At 36.7% G+C, this 17,552-nt stretch overlaps 2 protein-coding genes across 3 annotated transcripts in view; one reads left to right on the forward strand and one right to left on the reverse strand.

Moving 5' to 3' along the window:
• Pou1f1 (POU class 1 homeobox 1) overlaps window positions 1-7,233 on the forward strand; it is a 16,322-nt gene extending 9,089 nt beyond the window's left edge. For both annotated transcript variants that reach the window (XM_055593558.1, XM_055593555.1), the window contains exons 3-6: window positions 2,492-2,716; window positions 4,592-4,756; window positions 5,604-5,664; window positions 6,923-7,233. In XM_055593558.1, the coding sequence (XP_055449533.1) occupies window positions 2,492-2,716; window positions 4,592-4,756; window positions 5,604-5,664; window positions 6,923-7,133 (662 nt within the window). In that variant the 3' untranslated portion in view covers window positions 7,134-7,233. The remainder of the gene's footprint in view (window positions 1-2,491; window positions 2,717-4,591; window positions 4,757-5,603; window positions 5,665-6,922) is intronic.
• Window positions 7,234-10,904: 3,671 nt separating this feature from the next.
• The window catches only part of Chmp2b (charged multivesicular body protein 2B), a 28,052-nt gene continuing 21,404 nt past the window's right edge, over window positions 10,905-17,552 (reverse strand). Inside the window, exons 5-6 of the mRNA XM_055594773.1 lie at window positions 12,728-12,834; window positions 10,905-12,563 (exon numbers count right to left, since the gene is read on the reverse strand). Coding sequence (XP_055450748.1) covers window positions 12,453-12,563; window positions 12,728-12,834 — 218 coding nt within the window. The 3' untranslated portion in view covers window positions 10,905-12,452. The remainder of the gene's footprint in view (window positions 12,564-12,727; window positions 12,835-17,552) is intronic.

The following is a 17,552-nucleotide window of genomic DNA, read 5'->3' on the forward strand; positions in this document are numbered from 1 at the left end:
TTCAGAGGCCCTCTGTGGCAGGTTCTTAGGTTGTTTTCTGTTTTCTTCTTCTGATGTCCAACCTCTTTGCTTTTCAGGATGGTGATTGTGCGTTTTAGTCAGGGTCCTCTCTCTTGCTTAGTTTCTTTAGATGTACAGTTTTTAGTAAGTTTATCCTATGTTATATGTCTAAATGAGTGAGTATATACCATGTGTGTCTTTCTGCTTCTGGGACAGCTCACTCAGGATGATCTTACATTGTAAACTGTGGGGGAAATATACATCCTTTTCTTTCTTTCTTTTTTTTTTCTTCTATGCAAGAGATTTATTAAGTGGGTATGGAGGGAGTGGGAAACAAGACATGGTGGGAAGAGAGAAAGAAAGGGGAATGGGGTGCCCTGAGAGAGAGAGAGAGAGAAAGTAAGAGAGAGTGAGAGAGAGAGAGCATGTAAGAGAGAGTAAGAGCCATCTTTTTCTTTCTAACCCATTAATTTTATATGGAAAAGGAGCCTGACTAATGTGAAATGGACAGATATATCTTGGACAGGTATATCTTGTAGAGGTCTTAAAGTACCTCAGGAAAGTGATGGCATGAGGAATCGAAAATAATGGGCAGGATGTTTAATATTCAGACCTTATAGTATCATTTCTTATTAAAGGATAACCAGAAATTTATTTAACTGAACAATTACAGTTTATAAAAGTAGTATATATATTTTTAACAACAAAAATAGTTTCTTTCTTCGCTTGAAGAAATGGGTCAGTAGTTAACAGCATTTGCTGTTCTTGCAAAAGACTCCAAGAGTGGTTTATAGCGCTCACATGATGGTTCACAACCATCTCTGACCACAGTTCCAGGTTAGCCGATGCCCTCTGCTGACCTCCACAGACAGCTGTACACAAGAGACACACATATACATGAGCATAAACATTCATACACGAAAATTCAATAAATCTAAAAAGAAGAAATAGTTTATCTTAAACCTTTATCTCATTTGTGCAGTAGCTGAATTTATTTTATGCAATTTCATGTTTAATTTTATTGGAAAAAATAATTTATTCTTTTGAACAGAGATGACCTTTATTATTACATATTCTTATATAAATAATATAAACTAATAACTTGCTGAATTATATTACTATTGCTTATCAAATATTTATGTATTAGTAGAAGATTTACATTTATATTATTACTAATTTTTTTAAACTTATGAATGCAGTTATGGAATATTGGTATATTTTTAAACATGTTTTGAAACTTGTTTTTTTTATGCTCATGATACTGGTCAATTATTCGATTATTTTGGTAATGCATGGCATTTAATGTAAGCAGAAGTGAAATCTTCAGTAATAAAAATAGTAATTTGTCAATGAAGAAAAAGTGAAATAAAATATGTTGGAATTTTTCTGCTGTGCCATCTTGGCAGTAGGATCCCAAGCTGAGGTAGAATCGACTTTGCAAATGAACACTGGAATCTGTAAAGTTTTCAGACAATTGATGTTTACTAGGATATACTACAGAGAAGTCAAGCCAACGCTACAACCTTCATGGATAATTCCTTTTCATGTCTAGCATTGTCTCCTCCTTTGTGTTTTATTTTTGCTTTTCTTTAAGTAATTATGAAAAAAGAAACTGGTTTCATTATATTGTTTACTTTTCAAGAGGGCTTGTCACAATATTTTAATAGAACATCAAAGGTTAACTTTTGTTTCTCTGACTCATTAAATTGACTTAACTACAATTATGTATTTTAATCTCATAATCTTATGCTTTTATCATATTTAAAAACATGCTTATTTTCTAATTGAAGTTAGGCATTTACTGTCAAAACTATATAGTGCTGTAAAATTAATATCCCAGTTATAAAAAATTCTCAGCATCATATAAAGTACAAAATATATATATATATATATATATATATTTTTTTTTTTTTAACAAAACAATCTGTCAGGAAGACACATCTTTGTTTGTTTGTTTGCTTGCTTGCTTGAGACAGTGTTTCTCTCTGTAACAGAGCCCTGCCTGTTTTGGACTCACTTTGTAGACCAGGCTGGCATCAAACTCACAAGAGATCTGCCTGCCTCCGCTTCCGGAGTGTTGGGATTAAAGGCATGTGCCACCACTCCCGGCCAATACGTCTCCTTTTACGAGAAAAATGGAATCTTATACTTAGGTATTTAACAATTTTCTCCTCCTTTGACATTAACTTTGGTTTTGTTCTAAGAAAGGTGGATAGTAAATAATCTCATTCCAACTCAGGGCCTAATCTGGGTCTTACTTTAGGAGACTGAACATGAGGTTACTTGTATAAATTAAGCTTCAATCAGTGTGGCATTACCAGTAATTCCAGAATCTGAGAAGCTGAGGTTGTAGAATTAGCAAGGTCATGGTGAGCCTGGGCTATACCTGCCTTGAAATGCAAACTGAGTTAATTATACTCTAACAGAGGGTGTCGCTTGTGTAGAGATAGCCATTATTACCAACACTCCTTTTCTCTCTCTTTATCCACAGGCAGCTTAACCCCTTGTCTTTACAAGTTTCCAGACCATACCCTAAGTCATGGATTTCCTCCTCTGCATCAGCCTCTCCTGGCAGAGGACCCCACAGCCTCTGAATTTAAGCAGGAACTCAGGCGGAAAAGTAAATTGGTAGAAGAGCCAATAGACATGGATTCCCCAGAGATCCGACAACTTGAACAATTTGCCAACGAATTTAAAGTGAGAAGAATTAAGTTAGGTATGCCTTTGTTAACCCTGATGGGTCAAACAACTATTTGCAAACCGTTACTCTAGTTACCGTGAGATATTTTATACACTTTTTAATAGCTCAAGACCCTTCACATTCTCAATTTTTTCGTGCATTTATTCTAGTCAAATTGGGAAAACTAAAACAAACAGCAACATTCTTTAATTCTCTGTCAATTCTTAACAGGATAAAAACACTTTTTTTTTTTAAAGTTAATGTTACTTCATAAGATTTAGCCTTCCTCTGGATTAGCTTTAAAGTGCTCCCTTTAATATTCTACTTGAATTTTTCAATAGATACTTCATTCTTATGATTTGAAGTGAGGAGAGAGTGTAACTCACATTAGTCTTTAAAATTTTTTTTTACTAGCATTGAGTTCTTGCAAATCTTTCTAGAGGTATTTTACACTTCTATAAGGACGTGCACGTATTCTTTTATACATACATATTTTGTGGAGTTTTTCAAGAGTTCACTTGGGGCTGTATCTGTTAACTACCACCTTATAAATATAAAAACACTAGTTTATTTAACTAGGTCTCTTACATAGTTTTAACTTCTTAGTAATGAAAACAATGACACAATTGTTAGATCTATAAATACGCTTTTGCATCTATATAAACATGTGAACAGAAAACGTCGGCCCCGAATTGTTGATCAAACAATATTGTGTTTTGATAGATGTTAAACTCTACAGGATTTTGCCACCACACATATCTCTTCTGTCTCCAGCGTAGGGCAAAAAAACAGAGTATGTAATAAGTAAGCAGTGGCTGAAGGAACGATGTGCTTCTAGTCACTGGGACCTTTTGAATCAGAAAAGACAAAGCGGCGCTGCATCGCAGTTTGATTCAAAATGCAAATTTTATTTTAAATCATTGTCATTTGTTCCTCTTTAGTGTTCATTTGTATTTCCTTTTCTTTGAATTGCCTATTCCAAACCACTGTTCATTTTCTACTAAAAAGCATTTTTGAAATAGAAAAACCATAACAACTAATTGTGGTTCAAATTCATGAAAAAAAAAATGCCCTTTTTAATGGCTTGAACCTCAAACCTCTGAACTTGTAGAATGAGCTGTAGGTAATTTGTAACGACATTTATTGCTGCTCATCGTATGCAGTCATATTATGCACATAGGTATGCAGCCGTAGGCACTGAAATAATATGTACTGACTACATGTATAAACAGCAGGAGGCATCATTATCATACTTATTTTCAGTTCTGTTTCTATTGCAATGGAGGTTTAAAATTATATGTTGATGGCTTATTTTATCTTATATTCCAGATTTTTTTTTGTTTGTTTTTGAGGCAAGTGATAAGGACCTGTTACTGGGAAATAGATGTATTACCAAATAATATACTAAGTCTGTTTGGAGGTATGCATAAAATGTGGGACTGACCAGAGCCAGGCTTTTGAATAAAATGTTTTTAGGTAAAGTAAGCCTCGATCTTGCTTTTATTTGTTATAACAATCGTTGTTGAAATTTTCATCTGCACATAAACACATGCTTAATCTACTTTGTGTACTATTAATTGATGGGTTAAATATTTTGAGCGTGTATCATATTTGATAATCCTAAAAAGGCCAACAATTTCTACATTCATTATCAAGTGTCACGACAGGCTCATGAGTATCTGTTCAGTGCTACTATGTTTACATGGGAGTCCTTCTGACTTTAAGAAGAAAAATTAACTAACTAGAAGGAACATTTTTATGTAATTTATAATCCTATTCTGAGCCTAAATAATTGTAAACTGTCAAATGATGGAAGAATTTTTAAAGAGTAATTCACAGAGATCCAACGTGTGCGCTGACGGACCCGCTCTGATCTTCCTGGAACTAAAGCCGCCTCTCACCCTTCCACAGGATACACCCAGACAAACGTGGGCGAAGCTCTGGCTGCTGTGCACGGCTCAGAATTCAGTCAAACAACCATCTGTCGATTTGAAAACTTGCAGCTCAGTTTCAAAAACGCATGTAAACTGAAAGCGATTTTATCCAAGTGGCTGGAGGAAGCTGAGCAGGTCGGAGGTACTGAAGGGAATCTCTGCAGCATGGGCTGTGGCCACAACCGGGGCAGGGGGCAGAGTGCGCGCTGAGACGGGAGGTTGCAGGGCTTTTTAGTCTCTTTGAAACGAAAAATAAATGTCTTGGGTAGATGAAAGGGGGAAAAGACTAATGCAACTCAAGTGTAGAGAGAAATTCACCGAGGAAACCCAAGCCGCGTGGGGAAGCTTTCTAGGTAACAAAGCACTCTCAGGAATCCACATGTCTATTTCTGTTTTTGTTATACCTGGAGTAACTTATAGCAACTGCTTTTACAACCTGATACTAGTGTTCACAGCGGTCTGTTCAATAAACACCGTCATGAAATAGAAATACAATCTTGGAATTTCACACACAGTCACACACAGAGGAGGGACACATCAGGTACCCAGAACACTCACTGCTCTCGAGGATAGGAATTTAGTCTCCAGCCCTCACATCCTGTAGTTCAAACCACCTGTAACCCCAATTCCAAGGCATCTGATGGCCTCTGCTGGTCTCCATGGGTACCCGTACTCATTAGCCCATACCTAGACACAACACACACACACACACAATCAAAAATAAAAAAACAACAAAACTGGAAGCCTTGACAATGAGTGCTCCAACAGGACTAGGATTTGTGGAAAAATCATCTTTATGAGATTTACATTTATTTTTCTTAAACACTTTTTTCCTTGTAGCATGCAATATAAAATGACCTATTTTACACTTGAGACAGAAAGGCTTATAGTAATTATAGTTTGCATTATTTTATACAGAAAAATAGAGACCAAGAAGTGATAATTTAAAATTAGCATCTGTTTATTATTATCTCTTTTCCACATTACAGCTTTGTACAATGAAAAAGTGGGAGCAAATGAAAGGAAAAGGAAACGGAGAACAACTATCAGGTATTCTTTTTGAGACAATAAATTTACTAGAGAAAGAAAGTGTTCACATGGAGTCAACTTTTTTTCCCATCAGATCTGTAAGTTTATTTTGCTCCATGTACAGTGGGTACATAATGACTCACATTTGTGAGAAAAATTGTTGAGAATGGTCCATGTGCAAATTAATTCCTTAGCGAAACGTGGAGTTGGGCAGGAAGGGAATAACTTGATCAGACCTTAAAGTTGGTTCACCACATAGCATGACCAGAAAGCACAGAGGCACATTCTCATAATGTTTGTGGCATTCTCTTACACTGTAATTTCAGCATGACCAACACCAGACATGAAGAGTAAGCTAACTCTGGTGTTTCATTTGTCCCCTCCCGGAGCAGAAAAACAGAGGACTGCAGGTCACTATAGCAACATCCAAAACAATCAATTTGTTACAATCACAGCTGCAGTGTGAGTTAACAAATGTCAAGCTACCAGAAATACAAAACCAGCATGTACAATACTGCGTCAGTAGTGGGGGAATCAGCATTTTAGTATAAGAGCAACATAACATATGCAGTGAATATAAATAATTGAAGAAATTTTTAAAAAAAAAGCAAATTCATGAGAAACTAAGATGATAGTTTTAACATTGAATGGACAAATGCGCATTGTTTGATTCACTGTTTATTTTGGTTAAAAACAGAAACCAAGTAATTTGCTGCTATCCTTGTAGATAAAAGTTCTTGTTTTACTAAGGCAGTACCATGAGTAAGAAAACAAAAGGAGTCACCAGTGTGTCTCAAGGTTTCATTTGGCCCCTATCATTGAACTGTGAAGCATGTTAGTGATACTTGGGTTCTGTGAGGTTCCAGTAAGAAGTAATAATTGTCAATTGCACATGTCCTGTATTATAATGGGGATGACTGGGGTACATGATGGGCAGGTGTGTGGGGGGTGGTTGTAATTAGGCCTACAATTCCTTTTCTTTGTCAAGAACTTGGTGCCCCCTTGTGGCATAAAATGACATCTACAGAGAGAACCTGGGTTCTCTAGTTTTTGCCTATGATTTTATCAGGAATAAGATATGCCTCTGTGTAAAAAACAAAACAAAACAAAAAGAGTCACAGATTCTTCTTTTGTGAGTGTTTTCAGAATCGTAGTTACTTCTTAGTGGTAATATTTAGAAAGTTAAACTTCATTTTATTCTTCCAAGAACTTAATTGAAAGAAACATAATTTTATCCCAACCCTTCCCCTCCGCCTGTCCCCCGCCCCGTCCTCCCCAGTATCGCGGCCAAGGATGCTTTGGAGAGACACTTCAGCGAGCAGAGCAAGCCTTCCTCCCAGGAGATCATGCGGATGGCTGAAGAGCTGAATCTGGAGAAAGAAGTAGTAAGGGTGTGGTTTTGCAACCGAAGGCAGCGAGAAAAACGGGTGAAAACGAGTCTCAGTCAAAGTCTGTTCTCTCTTTCGAAGGAGCACCTTGAGTGCAGATAAGGCTTGCGGTAGCCAAATCAGAAGTTACTCACTTGCTTAGCTGAAAAAACTAGATTAAATCAATAACTTCTGCAGTTTTGTTTAACTTTCTTCTGTTTTTAGATCCAAAGACTTAAATAAGACATTTATCTAATTCTTCTCAGAATTCATGATGTTCACTTTAATTCTAAAACACTAACAACCTACCAGAACCCCCTGCTCACAATACCTCATCCATTCTGCCTCTGCAGGTAACACACAGACAGGGCTAACGGGGAGAGAGGCTAGCATGTAGGTGGAAGTTTTAGTTAAAATTTTTCTTTTCTAAGCCAATTGACTGTTTTTAATTTTTTAATCAGTAAGGACAAATGTTTAGAGAATATGAGCCAGGGAAGGTCAAGTTGAGAGTGTATTGACTTGGCTGAGAGATGTCTCAATGGTTAGGGGCATCTATTGCTCTTCTGGAGGACCTGTGTTCCACACCCAGTACCCACATGGCTCACAACTGCCTGTCACACCATCTTCAAGGGGACTCCAATGACTTTTCTGTCCCCCATGGGCATAAGGCATGCATGTGGTGCACAGACATGCATGTAAGCATAACACTCCTACACATAAAAATACATCTAGAAATGAAAAAGAAAGTTACTGCTTTATCTTCAAATCTATTGCTTTATATCAGTATGCCATTAACCCTAGTTTTTTTTGTTTTTTTTTTTTTGAGTAATGTTTGAAGAGTAAGAGATGATTGTCTTCAGTCAGAATCTATTGATATCTTTGAAATTAACACTTAGGGCTTGCTCCTGAAGAAGTGTGTTTAGAAAGATTTGTAGAAACATCGAGGCGTGGTGTCTGCGTTCTTTCACAGACATTAGCTTTCTGCTGCTCCACTATAAAAAAACAGTGCAAGCTTAAACTCAGTGACTGACAGAGTGATTTCTAGTTTCAGGTCCTGGAGTTTTAATCCTGAGCACAACTGAAATTTAAAAAGAAACAAAAACATGTGTTAGGGATTGCAGACGTCTATGATTAATCTATTACCCTGTAAGCTGCCACAGGGTAAGACTCAGCGGTTTGTCTGTTGTTTTCCCAGTGACGAGAGTGCTTGCTCATAGCTGGTATGTATGAACTACGCTGCTAGGTGCACAACTGCTTCAAATATGAGGGACACAGCCAACTAGAAAAATCTACGGTGTTGCTCACTGTAGACCCTCGCCTGAGCTCCCTTACCAATCTGTCAATTTTGGTAGGACTGGTAACAACGTGATAATAATTATTAAAAGTTGGAAATACTGAACTTTTTAATTCTGGGAAAATACCAAGGAAGATACTTATTGAATCTCTGAAAATGAACTCCTTTGAAACTTGTAAGTAGAAGTACCCTGTAATGAGATGCTTATCTGTAACAGCAACTTTGGCATTTTTAATGCCACTCCACCAGCAATATTCATCTAACCTATTTTGTGTAACACAAGTTGAAATTAGATGAGAATTTATCAGTCAAGATTACTTTCCAAATAAATTATGCCATCCCCTGTTTCCTTTTTTATATTATTAAACAGTACTAAACGTGGGCTTTTTGGCAGCAAGCTTGTAATCTCAGCAGCTCTCAAGAACATCTTGGATCGAAAACTTTGCGTGGCTTCAACGTGAACTCAAACCAGTGAGATTGTATCTCAAAATATAAAGAGAAGAGGGCCAGTTTAGTAACACAGATACTTTCCAAACAAAATACTCAAACTGAGGCAGGGACGCAACATCTAATATGTGTTGGACACAATTCAAGAATTCCAAATGATTGTCTTTCATATGTAAATATCTCTGGATAACTATTATTTTTTAAACTGTGTAAAACACACATTAGTTTGTAAATGGTAGTATTATCACATACACATATACACACATACATATACAAAACTTCACATTGCATTTTGAAAGCTGGAAACAGAAGCAAAATTCAATGCAAAATAAACCTAGACCAGTTGCTTTTTTATTTCAAACATGGATCTGGTGGTATGATTTATGTGAAAATAATTATGTGTCCATAATGTTATCTTTTCGAGTGTAGGCAGTAGACTCATTTGCATTAATGCATTTTGAGACTATTTCCTAGCCGTGTTTAATATTTTATTAGATTTTAACCTTTAAAACAGAGAGGCTTTATGTCACTTAGAGTCCTAAACTGCAATTAAGGAAATGATAAACCCAATTTACTGTTACTATTCAGACTCTAGGGAATAAATACCAAAGACTGCACAGACTTTCTATTTTATGTCCTGTGGGCTACACAGTGTATGCCTTCAGGAATCCAATGCGAAATCATTAAAATGGAAAGATCTGCTCGTCGCTTATGTCGACATTAAACGTTTTGTAACAGAAGTGCCTGAAAAAACACTCATGCAATGTACCTTCTGTCTCTAACAGTGGAAAGAATTTCTTGGTGAAATATTTTCAAGGTTTAGGGGATGGGAGGATATGTTCTTTTAGGTCCTGAGGGACAATAAAGGATATGTGTCAATACTTAATAATCTTTAGGCTTCCCAATCCTTAGGCTTCCTTTACTCCTTTTAAAGGAATTAAAGTTAAAAGAACCATTTTAAGTTACCTTGTAGACTCAGCTTCTGCAAAGACAAAATTGGAAAATTAAGCTTTGTCTACTGCTGAGAAACTCTTTTGTAATAAAGAGAAAATTATAGGTCTCTTTTCAGACCCAGACAATCCTTGCTAAACAAAGGGTATCATAAATCAAAGCAGCATCTAAATCAGGCCAGAAAGTGGACAAGTGGACACTGTGCTTGTCACAGAGTATGCAGCCAACTGAAGGAAGTCTGTTCCTATGGGCATTCAAAGGGAATAATAAAATATAAATTACTGTAAATATCAAACAACATAAAGCCGCAGCCTTTCCAAATTATTTCTGCCCTCTGTTTCATGTATTTCAATCTTGGGCTTCCTTACGCCAACCCCTACTTACCAGGTACTCCCTTCAAGCATCAAGTCCACTCTGTTACACAACCTGCCACATGGTCATTTTATGCTGCCTAATACCAAGTGTCATTATCATGTGCATTAGCATGTCCATACTACATGCCATTCCTTTGATATTCTGAAATCTCCTCCATCCACGGCCTGGGATAGACCTCTTTTCTCGGCAGATATACGGCTGTATTGGTCCACTCCCTGTCGAGTGGCAAACCCATGCTCTTCGGGTATAAATGCTAGAGAAATCCTATTACCAAAAAATGGGATGGTTTTTAAAAAAATCATTTCTCTAATGCTCAACCAATAAAAGTCACTATTTCCTATATTTTAAGGGTCTAAAGTGAAGTATTTTAGTAAAAGAGAATGAAATTACTGATGGAGTTACTGTGATTGTAATGTGCCTTCGAAAACATTTATAATTGTAGTCACATCAGAATAATTTTACTATCAATTTTGGGTTCAAAGTTTTATGGACTTGTAGTTAACTAAAATAGAAGCAATTATATGATACTTGTGCATTTGAAAACATACCTTTTAAATGTTCTTGAAGACTGCAGGAAAAGAATGATTAAGTCCATTTCATTGGAAACTAATGCTTGTTGAGTTTGCCTCACTGCCAAAACACAGTCCAGTAACAATTTTCAGTTCTTAAAACAGATATTTTCTGTTGTTTTTACAAATTTTAAGTTGAAAAGGTATCGAAATTTCCTTACAGAAAGATAAAAATTATCACTTAAACTATTAGATATAAACAAAATTTATAACCTTAAAAGAACTCAAAAACTACGTAAAGGAGTTCATAAAAACGGGTAAGAGCAATAAATCTTTATTGAGTTTTTTTTTTTAAGACAAAATAATCTTAAAAATCAAAGCTCCCACATGTAAACAAGAAAGTAAATTAGGTTAGACAACATTATTATGTACATCTAAAACATGTGTGGGTGCAAGACCCCATGATACAGTACAATGTTTGGACTTATTCAGAGACAATGGGAATTGTGCACTTAGACTGACATTATGGAACTCTCTGAACACAAATGGTTCTGGATTCTAAAGCAGCTGGTGGAGCTTCTGCTCTCTGTACCTCTATGACCCACGTATATCGTTGTAGTACACCTTTGTTAACCGGCAAGTCCAAAGTCTATCACTCAGGCTTTGCCAGCTTACACTGACCGGCAGTTCTACAGTTTTGTGTTGAGATGTGCCAGAATCCATAGTTTACAACATCATTCTTCAAAATTAACCTGTTTTCTTTTCAACTCTGCGGCATCCTTCTCTTTCTCTTGCTCTATGATATAACTATCTTACCTTTAAAACTACTGCAAAAACAATGATGCACTTTAGGCAGCAATTTCTGACAAAGCTGCAGGTTTATTTACTAAACACATAACAAAACAAAAACGCTTTTACTTTAAAAATCTAGGTCAAGTATTGTCATGTTAGTATTACTTCATTTAGAAGAATGGCTTCAATTTGGAGGGTTTAATGTGTATATTAATACAATTCAAAATTCAACACAGGCTAAGTTATAATTCATATGGAGAAAATCTCAGTTCTTGGAAGAAAGACCAAAGTATAGTTTCATTACTATAAAATGTTATTAATTCAGTGTCTTCTTTCTTCATTTTGCTAATTATATCCAATTCTCTTTTTATAAGCTTTACAAGACAGCTTGGGTAAGCGTTCTAAGTCTCAATTTTATTTTAAAATGTAATTCTTTTTTGCCAGTTAAAATAATTTAAAGATGTGCACAATATGTTTGTGCTATTTAAGGCAGGTGCCAAGCACATTTTGAAAGGTAATAAACTTACCAACTAGAATGTTCTCCCAAAGGGGGAAAAATGGAAGAAAAGTAAAAGCTCATGACAGTTTTTAAGACAGATGTTTAAATAGCACTCTTCTTTTAGAAGGTTTAAAAATAATTTGGCAGCTGCACTGTCTTCTGTGATCCTAACATAACTGTCTACAAAGGACAAGCAACAGATACAAAATTAGCAATATACCTTTAATATTTTTACAAATCTCTTTACGTTGGTGCCTAATAGCATTTAACAAGAATTCTGACCTTGGTGTAAAAAGATTTAGAACACAACCCGACACTAAATAATGACACCATTTCTCTATGCCATGCAGAAAAAAACTCAGCTTGCACACATCATCAGACCTTGGTGGTTCTAGTTAAAACCCAATCTGTTCCCAATTTTACATCACTGGCATTCTTTGGCAAAAGATTCAAAATAGCCATGGGTCAAGAAACAACTGTTCACTCATGGTCTTTTTGCAAAATGAATGTATTTGTAAAAGGAATCTACACCGGACTCACTTTAGGCCAAAGTGAAAACAATATGGCTTTTTGATCTAATCTACCCCTAAAGCTTTGAGTTGCCGTTCAATCTCTTCATCGGAGATGGTAGCCTTTGAAGTGGAAGCAGACGGTAAGCTTCTTGCAGCTGATGGAGCTTTGGCCATCTATATGACATACAAAAATGTGAGAGAAAAGTTAGCAAGCATCTGGATGAGGACAGACAACACACTTTCTTCTGACACACATAGAAATCCATGCAGGTAGCACTAATGAACTGGCCAAACAAACGACGAAAGCTATTTCCATTATGAAAACAGGCTGTTCTTACCTTTCCAGAGATTTCAATCCCGATTTCGTCAAGAACTTGATTAACAATGTCTTGGCTTTCTTCTTCATCATCAGACCCATCAAAGATGTCATCAAGGGTATCATTGACTTGCAAGAAAAGAAAGTGAATAAAGCGATTATTTTAAAATATGTTACAAATTAGATTTATATTTTTGGAATATAATGAAACTATACATACATTTTTTTTTTTTTAGATGGAACCAACCATCTAAAAATCTCAAGTTTCAACCATCAATGATTTACACTGATAAACACATTTCTGAGCCAAAATGTTTAAAATAATACCTGTTTTAACATACAATCCTATAATAAAACAAATCTTACTAATACTGTGATTAATATGCAAAGAGCCCTGAATTTAAGCTCTAGCACCAACATTTAAAAAAAAAAGATTTCTAAAACTAGATCTTGAATAAACAAAACCCATGTGACAGTTACAGCTATAGCCTTACAGTTTTTAAGTATGATTCCACAACTGTTAAACCTAACCAAGAAAAAATTGCAGCAACCCGACTGTCCACTAATATCTAGGAGATAACTACCCATCTACATATTTAACATATTTGCATTATTTCTTATAACAAAACTGGATATCGGTTATGTTTTAAAATTTTTGCTGGTTAAATAGTAAAAAAATACAAACCTTATGACAAACATGAAATATCATAGGATATTATTTCTAAGAAATAAAAGCACACATTAATATACAAATTAGATCCAAATTAGGATCTCAGTTCTTTCACTTCTTAGCAAGCAGCTTTGAGAGCAAGTAATTTTGCATTTCTGTGGCTCAAAATTCCTACTGGCCTATCAAATCCTTACTAAAAAACTGCTTTCTATTTTATATGTGGGTTTATTGCTTAGTGTTGTCTTATTTACTCTATGGTCAGCAAGAACACACTACTAGGATATAATTGGGATGCTCCAGAATTAAGCTTCTACAGTATAAAGTCAGCAGGGGTAACCTTAATGGTAATGGTAGCCAGGCAGGTGAAAGGCCAGGCCAGGTCTATCTATGGAGGTCTTAGTCAAGTGCTGCAGAAAAGGTGAAGGAGGGACAGAAGGTGAGCACCACAGAAACACGACAGGGAAACAGAAAACATGAGACAACCAGTAACCACTTCCACAGGCCTTGTTCCAAAGCTTGAATGTGGACACGTTTGAGCAATGCAGCACAAACACCTTGTAGGAGTAACCAACCTATATAAGATTTGACCTAAGACCCAGTCCACGAGATGGAACCCATACATGACACTGCTTGGGTGACCCAGAATCTGAGAAAAGACTTCCCAGGGACTGAGAATAAAACCAAAGATTAGTATTTTAGGTAAGAGAACTCAGTGATAAAATGACTCCTAGTGACATTCTGCCAAACTCAAAAGAGCCTTGCTCTTCAGATAAGCTTCCTCCTGCAGTAGATGGGAACAAATACAGAGACTCTCGGCAAGAGCAGAGAGTGAAAGAACTGGAAGCAATAAGGCCTCAAGGGAATGTCTCTGGAAACCCTGCGGAAGAGGTAGTGGAAAGTGTGTAAGAGCCAGAGGGGATGGAGGACACCAAGGAATCAAGGCCTTCTAGACATAACAGGGCTGGGGAACATAAGAATTCACTGGGACTACGGCGGCATGCACAGGCCTGCACGGGTCTGCACCAGATGGGGTATTAGAGCTGAAAGAAGCAGTGGACACACATCCCCATCCCTAACCCTGGAGCTAGCTCCAACTGATAAGCACTTGCAAATGAACATTTAGTTTTATCCACAGGCATCTCACTGGGAAAATAAACTACTCATAAGGGCAGGCTGCATGCCCAGTAAGGGCAGGCTGTATGCCCAGCACTTGATGGCCAACAGAAAACAAACTCAATGGCATCTTTGCAGGGTCCCTGTTTCATAATGTCATGTCGGGGCTTTTGTCATTTTTTTAAAATTTATCTCTTTGTTTTTGTTTTTCAAGACGGGGTTTCTCTAAGTGGCTTGGCTGTCCTGGACTCACTTTCTAGACCAGGATTGCCTCGAACTCACAGAGACAGAAAGGGGTGGATATAGATAGAAGAGGAAGTGGGAATAAACTGCAAGTAGTAGAAGGAAAGGAAACTATAATCAGGATATATTATAGAATACAAAAAAAAAAAAAACTTTAAATAAAAAAGTATGTTTATAGTTTGACTTTGCAATGACAGTATTGTTAATGTACACTTTATAAGGCTGTTTTTAAAATTCAGTATTATTTTAGATTGAAAAATACTCAAATACAAATGGCAACAACTCTGATAAACATATTGGCTGCCTGGATAAATTATAGCCTATTGTTATAGATTAACAGAAATTTAAGTAGATCTCAACTATGCTATAACTGGAAATCTAAGCATATCAGGTAATGATCATTATATAACTAACAATTCTCTTGTCATTAGAAATTTTTCTGATAATGTTTGAAAGAGCTTTATTTGTGTCTTCTTAAGGCATGAAACAGAAAGTAAACAACTGTTAGAATTATCAGTGATGGCACTCATTGTACACCCTCAAGAAGAGAAGGTGACACTCATATGGAACAGGAGACTGTTAGCCACTGTGCTAATCTACCCAGTCTAAAAGGTGCTGTTTGCTATATTAGATGATAAACTGAAATGTTGGTGGGTGAGCTGAGCTAAGCTGTTAGATCCCAGTTAGCAAAAGTTAGAAAATGATATCATGGTGCAAAATATTGACACACAAATGCTTCAATATTGTGCAGAATGTGCTGAAGGGTCACTCTGCCATTATTGGCACAACACATATTAGGGTCATTTTGTTGGGAAGAAGTTTAGGACCTCATAAATAAATCTTAGTTTATATACTCTCAACAGATTTAAGAACCAACAAAGTTTCCAGATTCTGGCTATTACAAATAAAGCTGCTACGAACATGGTTGAGCAAATGTCCTTGTTGTATACTTGAGCATATTTTAGACATATGCCCAGGAGTAGTATAGCTGGATCTTGAGGAAGCACTATTCCTAATTGTCTGAGAAAGTGCCAGGTTGATTTCCAGACGTGGTTGTAAAGGTTTACATTCCCACCAGCAATGGAGGAGGGTTCCCTTTCTCTATATCCTCTCCAGCATGTGTTGTCACTTGAGTTTTTGATCTTAGCCATTCTGATGGGTATAAGGTGAAATCTCAGGGTCGTTTTGAATGGATACAGAAATTGTGGTATATTTACAGAATAGAATATTACTCAGCAATTAAAAACAAGGAAATCATTAAATTTGCAGGCAAATGGTAGGATCTAGAAAAGATCATCCTGAGTGAGGTAGCCAAGAAGCAGAAAGACACACATAGTATATACTCACTTAAAAGCAGATATTAGACATATAATATAGGATAAACATACTAAAAACTTTACACCTAAAGAAGCTAAACAAGAAGGAGGACCCTGGGTAAGAGGATCAATCCTCACTCAGAAAGGCAAACAGGATGGACATGGGAAGAGGGAGAAAAGAGGACACAGTAAAGGAGCCTACCGCAGAGGGCCTCTGAAAGACTCTACCCAGCAATATATCAAAGCAGATGCTGAGGCTCATAGCCAAACTTAGGGCAGAGTACAGGAATGAATGAAGGAGGAGATAGAAAGAACTGGAGGAGACAGGAGCTCCACAAGGAGAGTAACAGAAGCAAGAAATCTGGGCCCAGGGATCTTTTCTGGGCGTGATATTCCAACCAAGGATCATGCATGAATATAAGCTAGAACCCCTGCACAGATATAGCCCATCGCAGCTCAGTATCCAAATGGGTTCCCTGGTAAGGGGAACAAGGACTGTCTCTGACATGAACTCAGTGGATGGCTCTTTGATCACTTCTCGCTAATGGGAGAGCAGCCTTGCCAGGCCACAGAGGAAGACATTGCAGCCAGTCCTGAGGAGACCTGATAAGCTAGGGTCAGATGGAAGGGGAGGAGGACCTTCCTCATCAGTGGACTTGGAAAGGGGCATGGAAGGAGATGAGGAAGGAGGCTACAGTTGGGATACAAAGTAAATAAACTGTAATTAATATAAAAAATAAAAATAAAAAAGAACCAACAAAGTAAAACATACTCAGTTTTAAAGAAAGATTGTCAAATACATTGAAAATTTGAAACTAACCCTATTGATGAAAACAAAGAATTTAATAAAAGTGTACTGATAATAGGTGATATTCTAAAGCTAAAGTGATGTTCTTCTTTTGCTGCTAGAAAGCAAATCAGGCATGTTAGGCAAACACTGCAACTGAGCCACATCCTGAGACTAAAACTACTTTTAAGAGAAAACACGTATCTATATTATACTATCATAGTTTTGAAAATGAAGAAGGCAGTCACAACTGCATGTGCTCTCACTTTTACAAATACAGGGAAACACAGGCAGAAATGTGCAGCAGCCACAGTAACAATAGCTGGGTGGAGGCCACTTCCTTTTATTCACCATTTTTCTACCACAGTATGCTCAGAAACTAAAATTTAATGATATTTTATGACATAAAAGTATAAGCAGGAGCTCCATTGCCTCTGCTCTAACAGGATACCACACTGAGACTTTAAAAACTATTGCTCTATACTATCCTGTAAAATTAAAAACTGTTAAGGCCACTAGGTAAATGAAATTATGGCATAGCATCTTTCTTAACTGACCATAGATTCCCTTCCCTCAAACCCTCATTATCCTCCCCACATCACAAGACCCATCCAACTCCACTCCATCTTTCTCTCTCTTTAGAAAACAAACAAGCCAGAAAAAAAAGAAAAAAAGAAAGAAAGAAAGAAAGAAAGAAAGAAAGAAAGAAAGAAAGAAA

This window comes from Psammomys obesus, unplaced genomic scaffold, assembly GCF_907164565.1.
Source record: "Psammomys obesus unplaced genomic scaffold, mPsaObe1.curated_primary_1811, whole genome shotgun sequence".
NCBI lineage: Eukaryota > Metazoa > Chordata > Mammalia > Rodentia > Muridae > Psammomys > Psammomys obesus.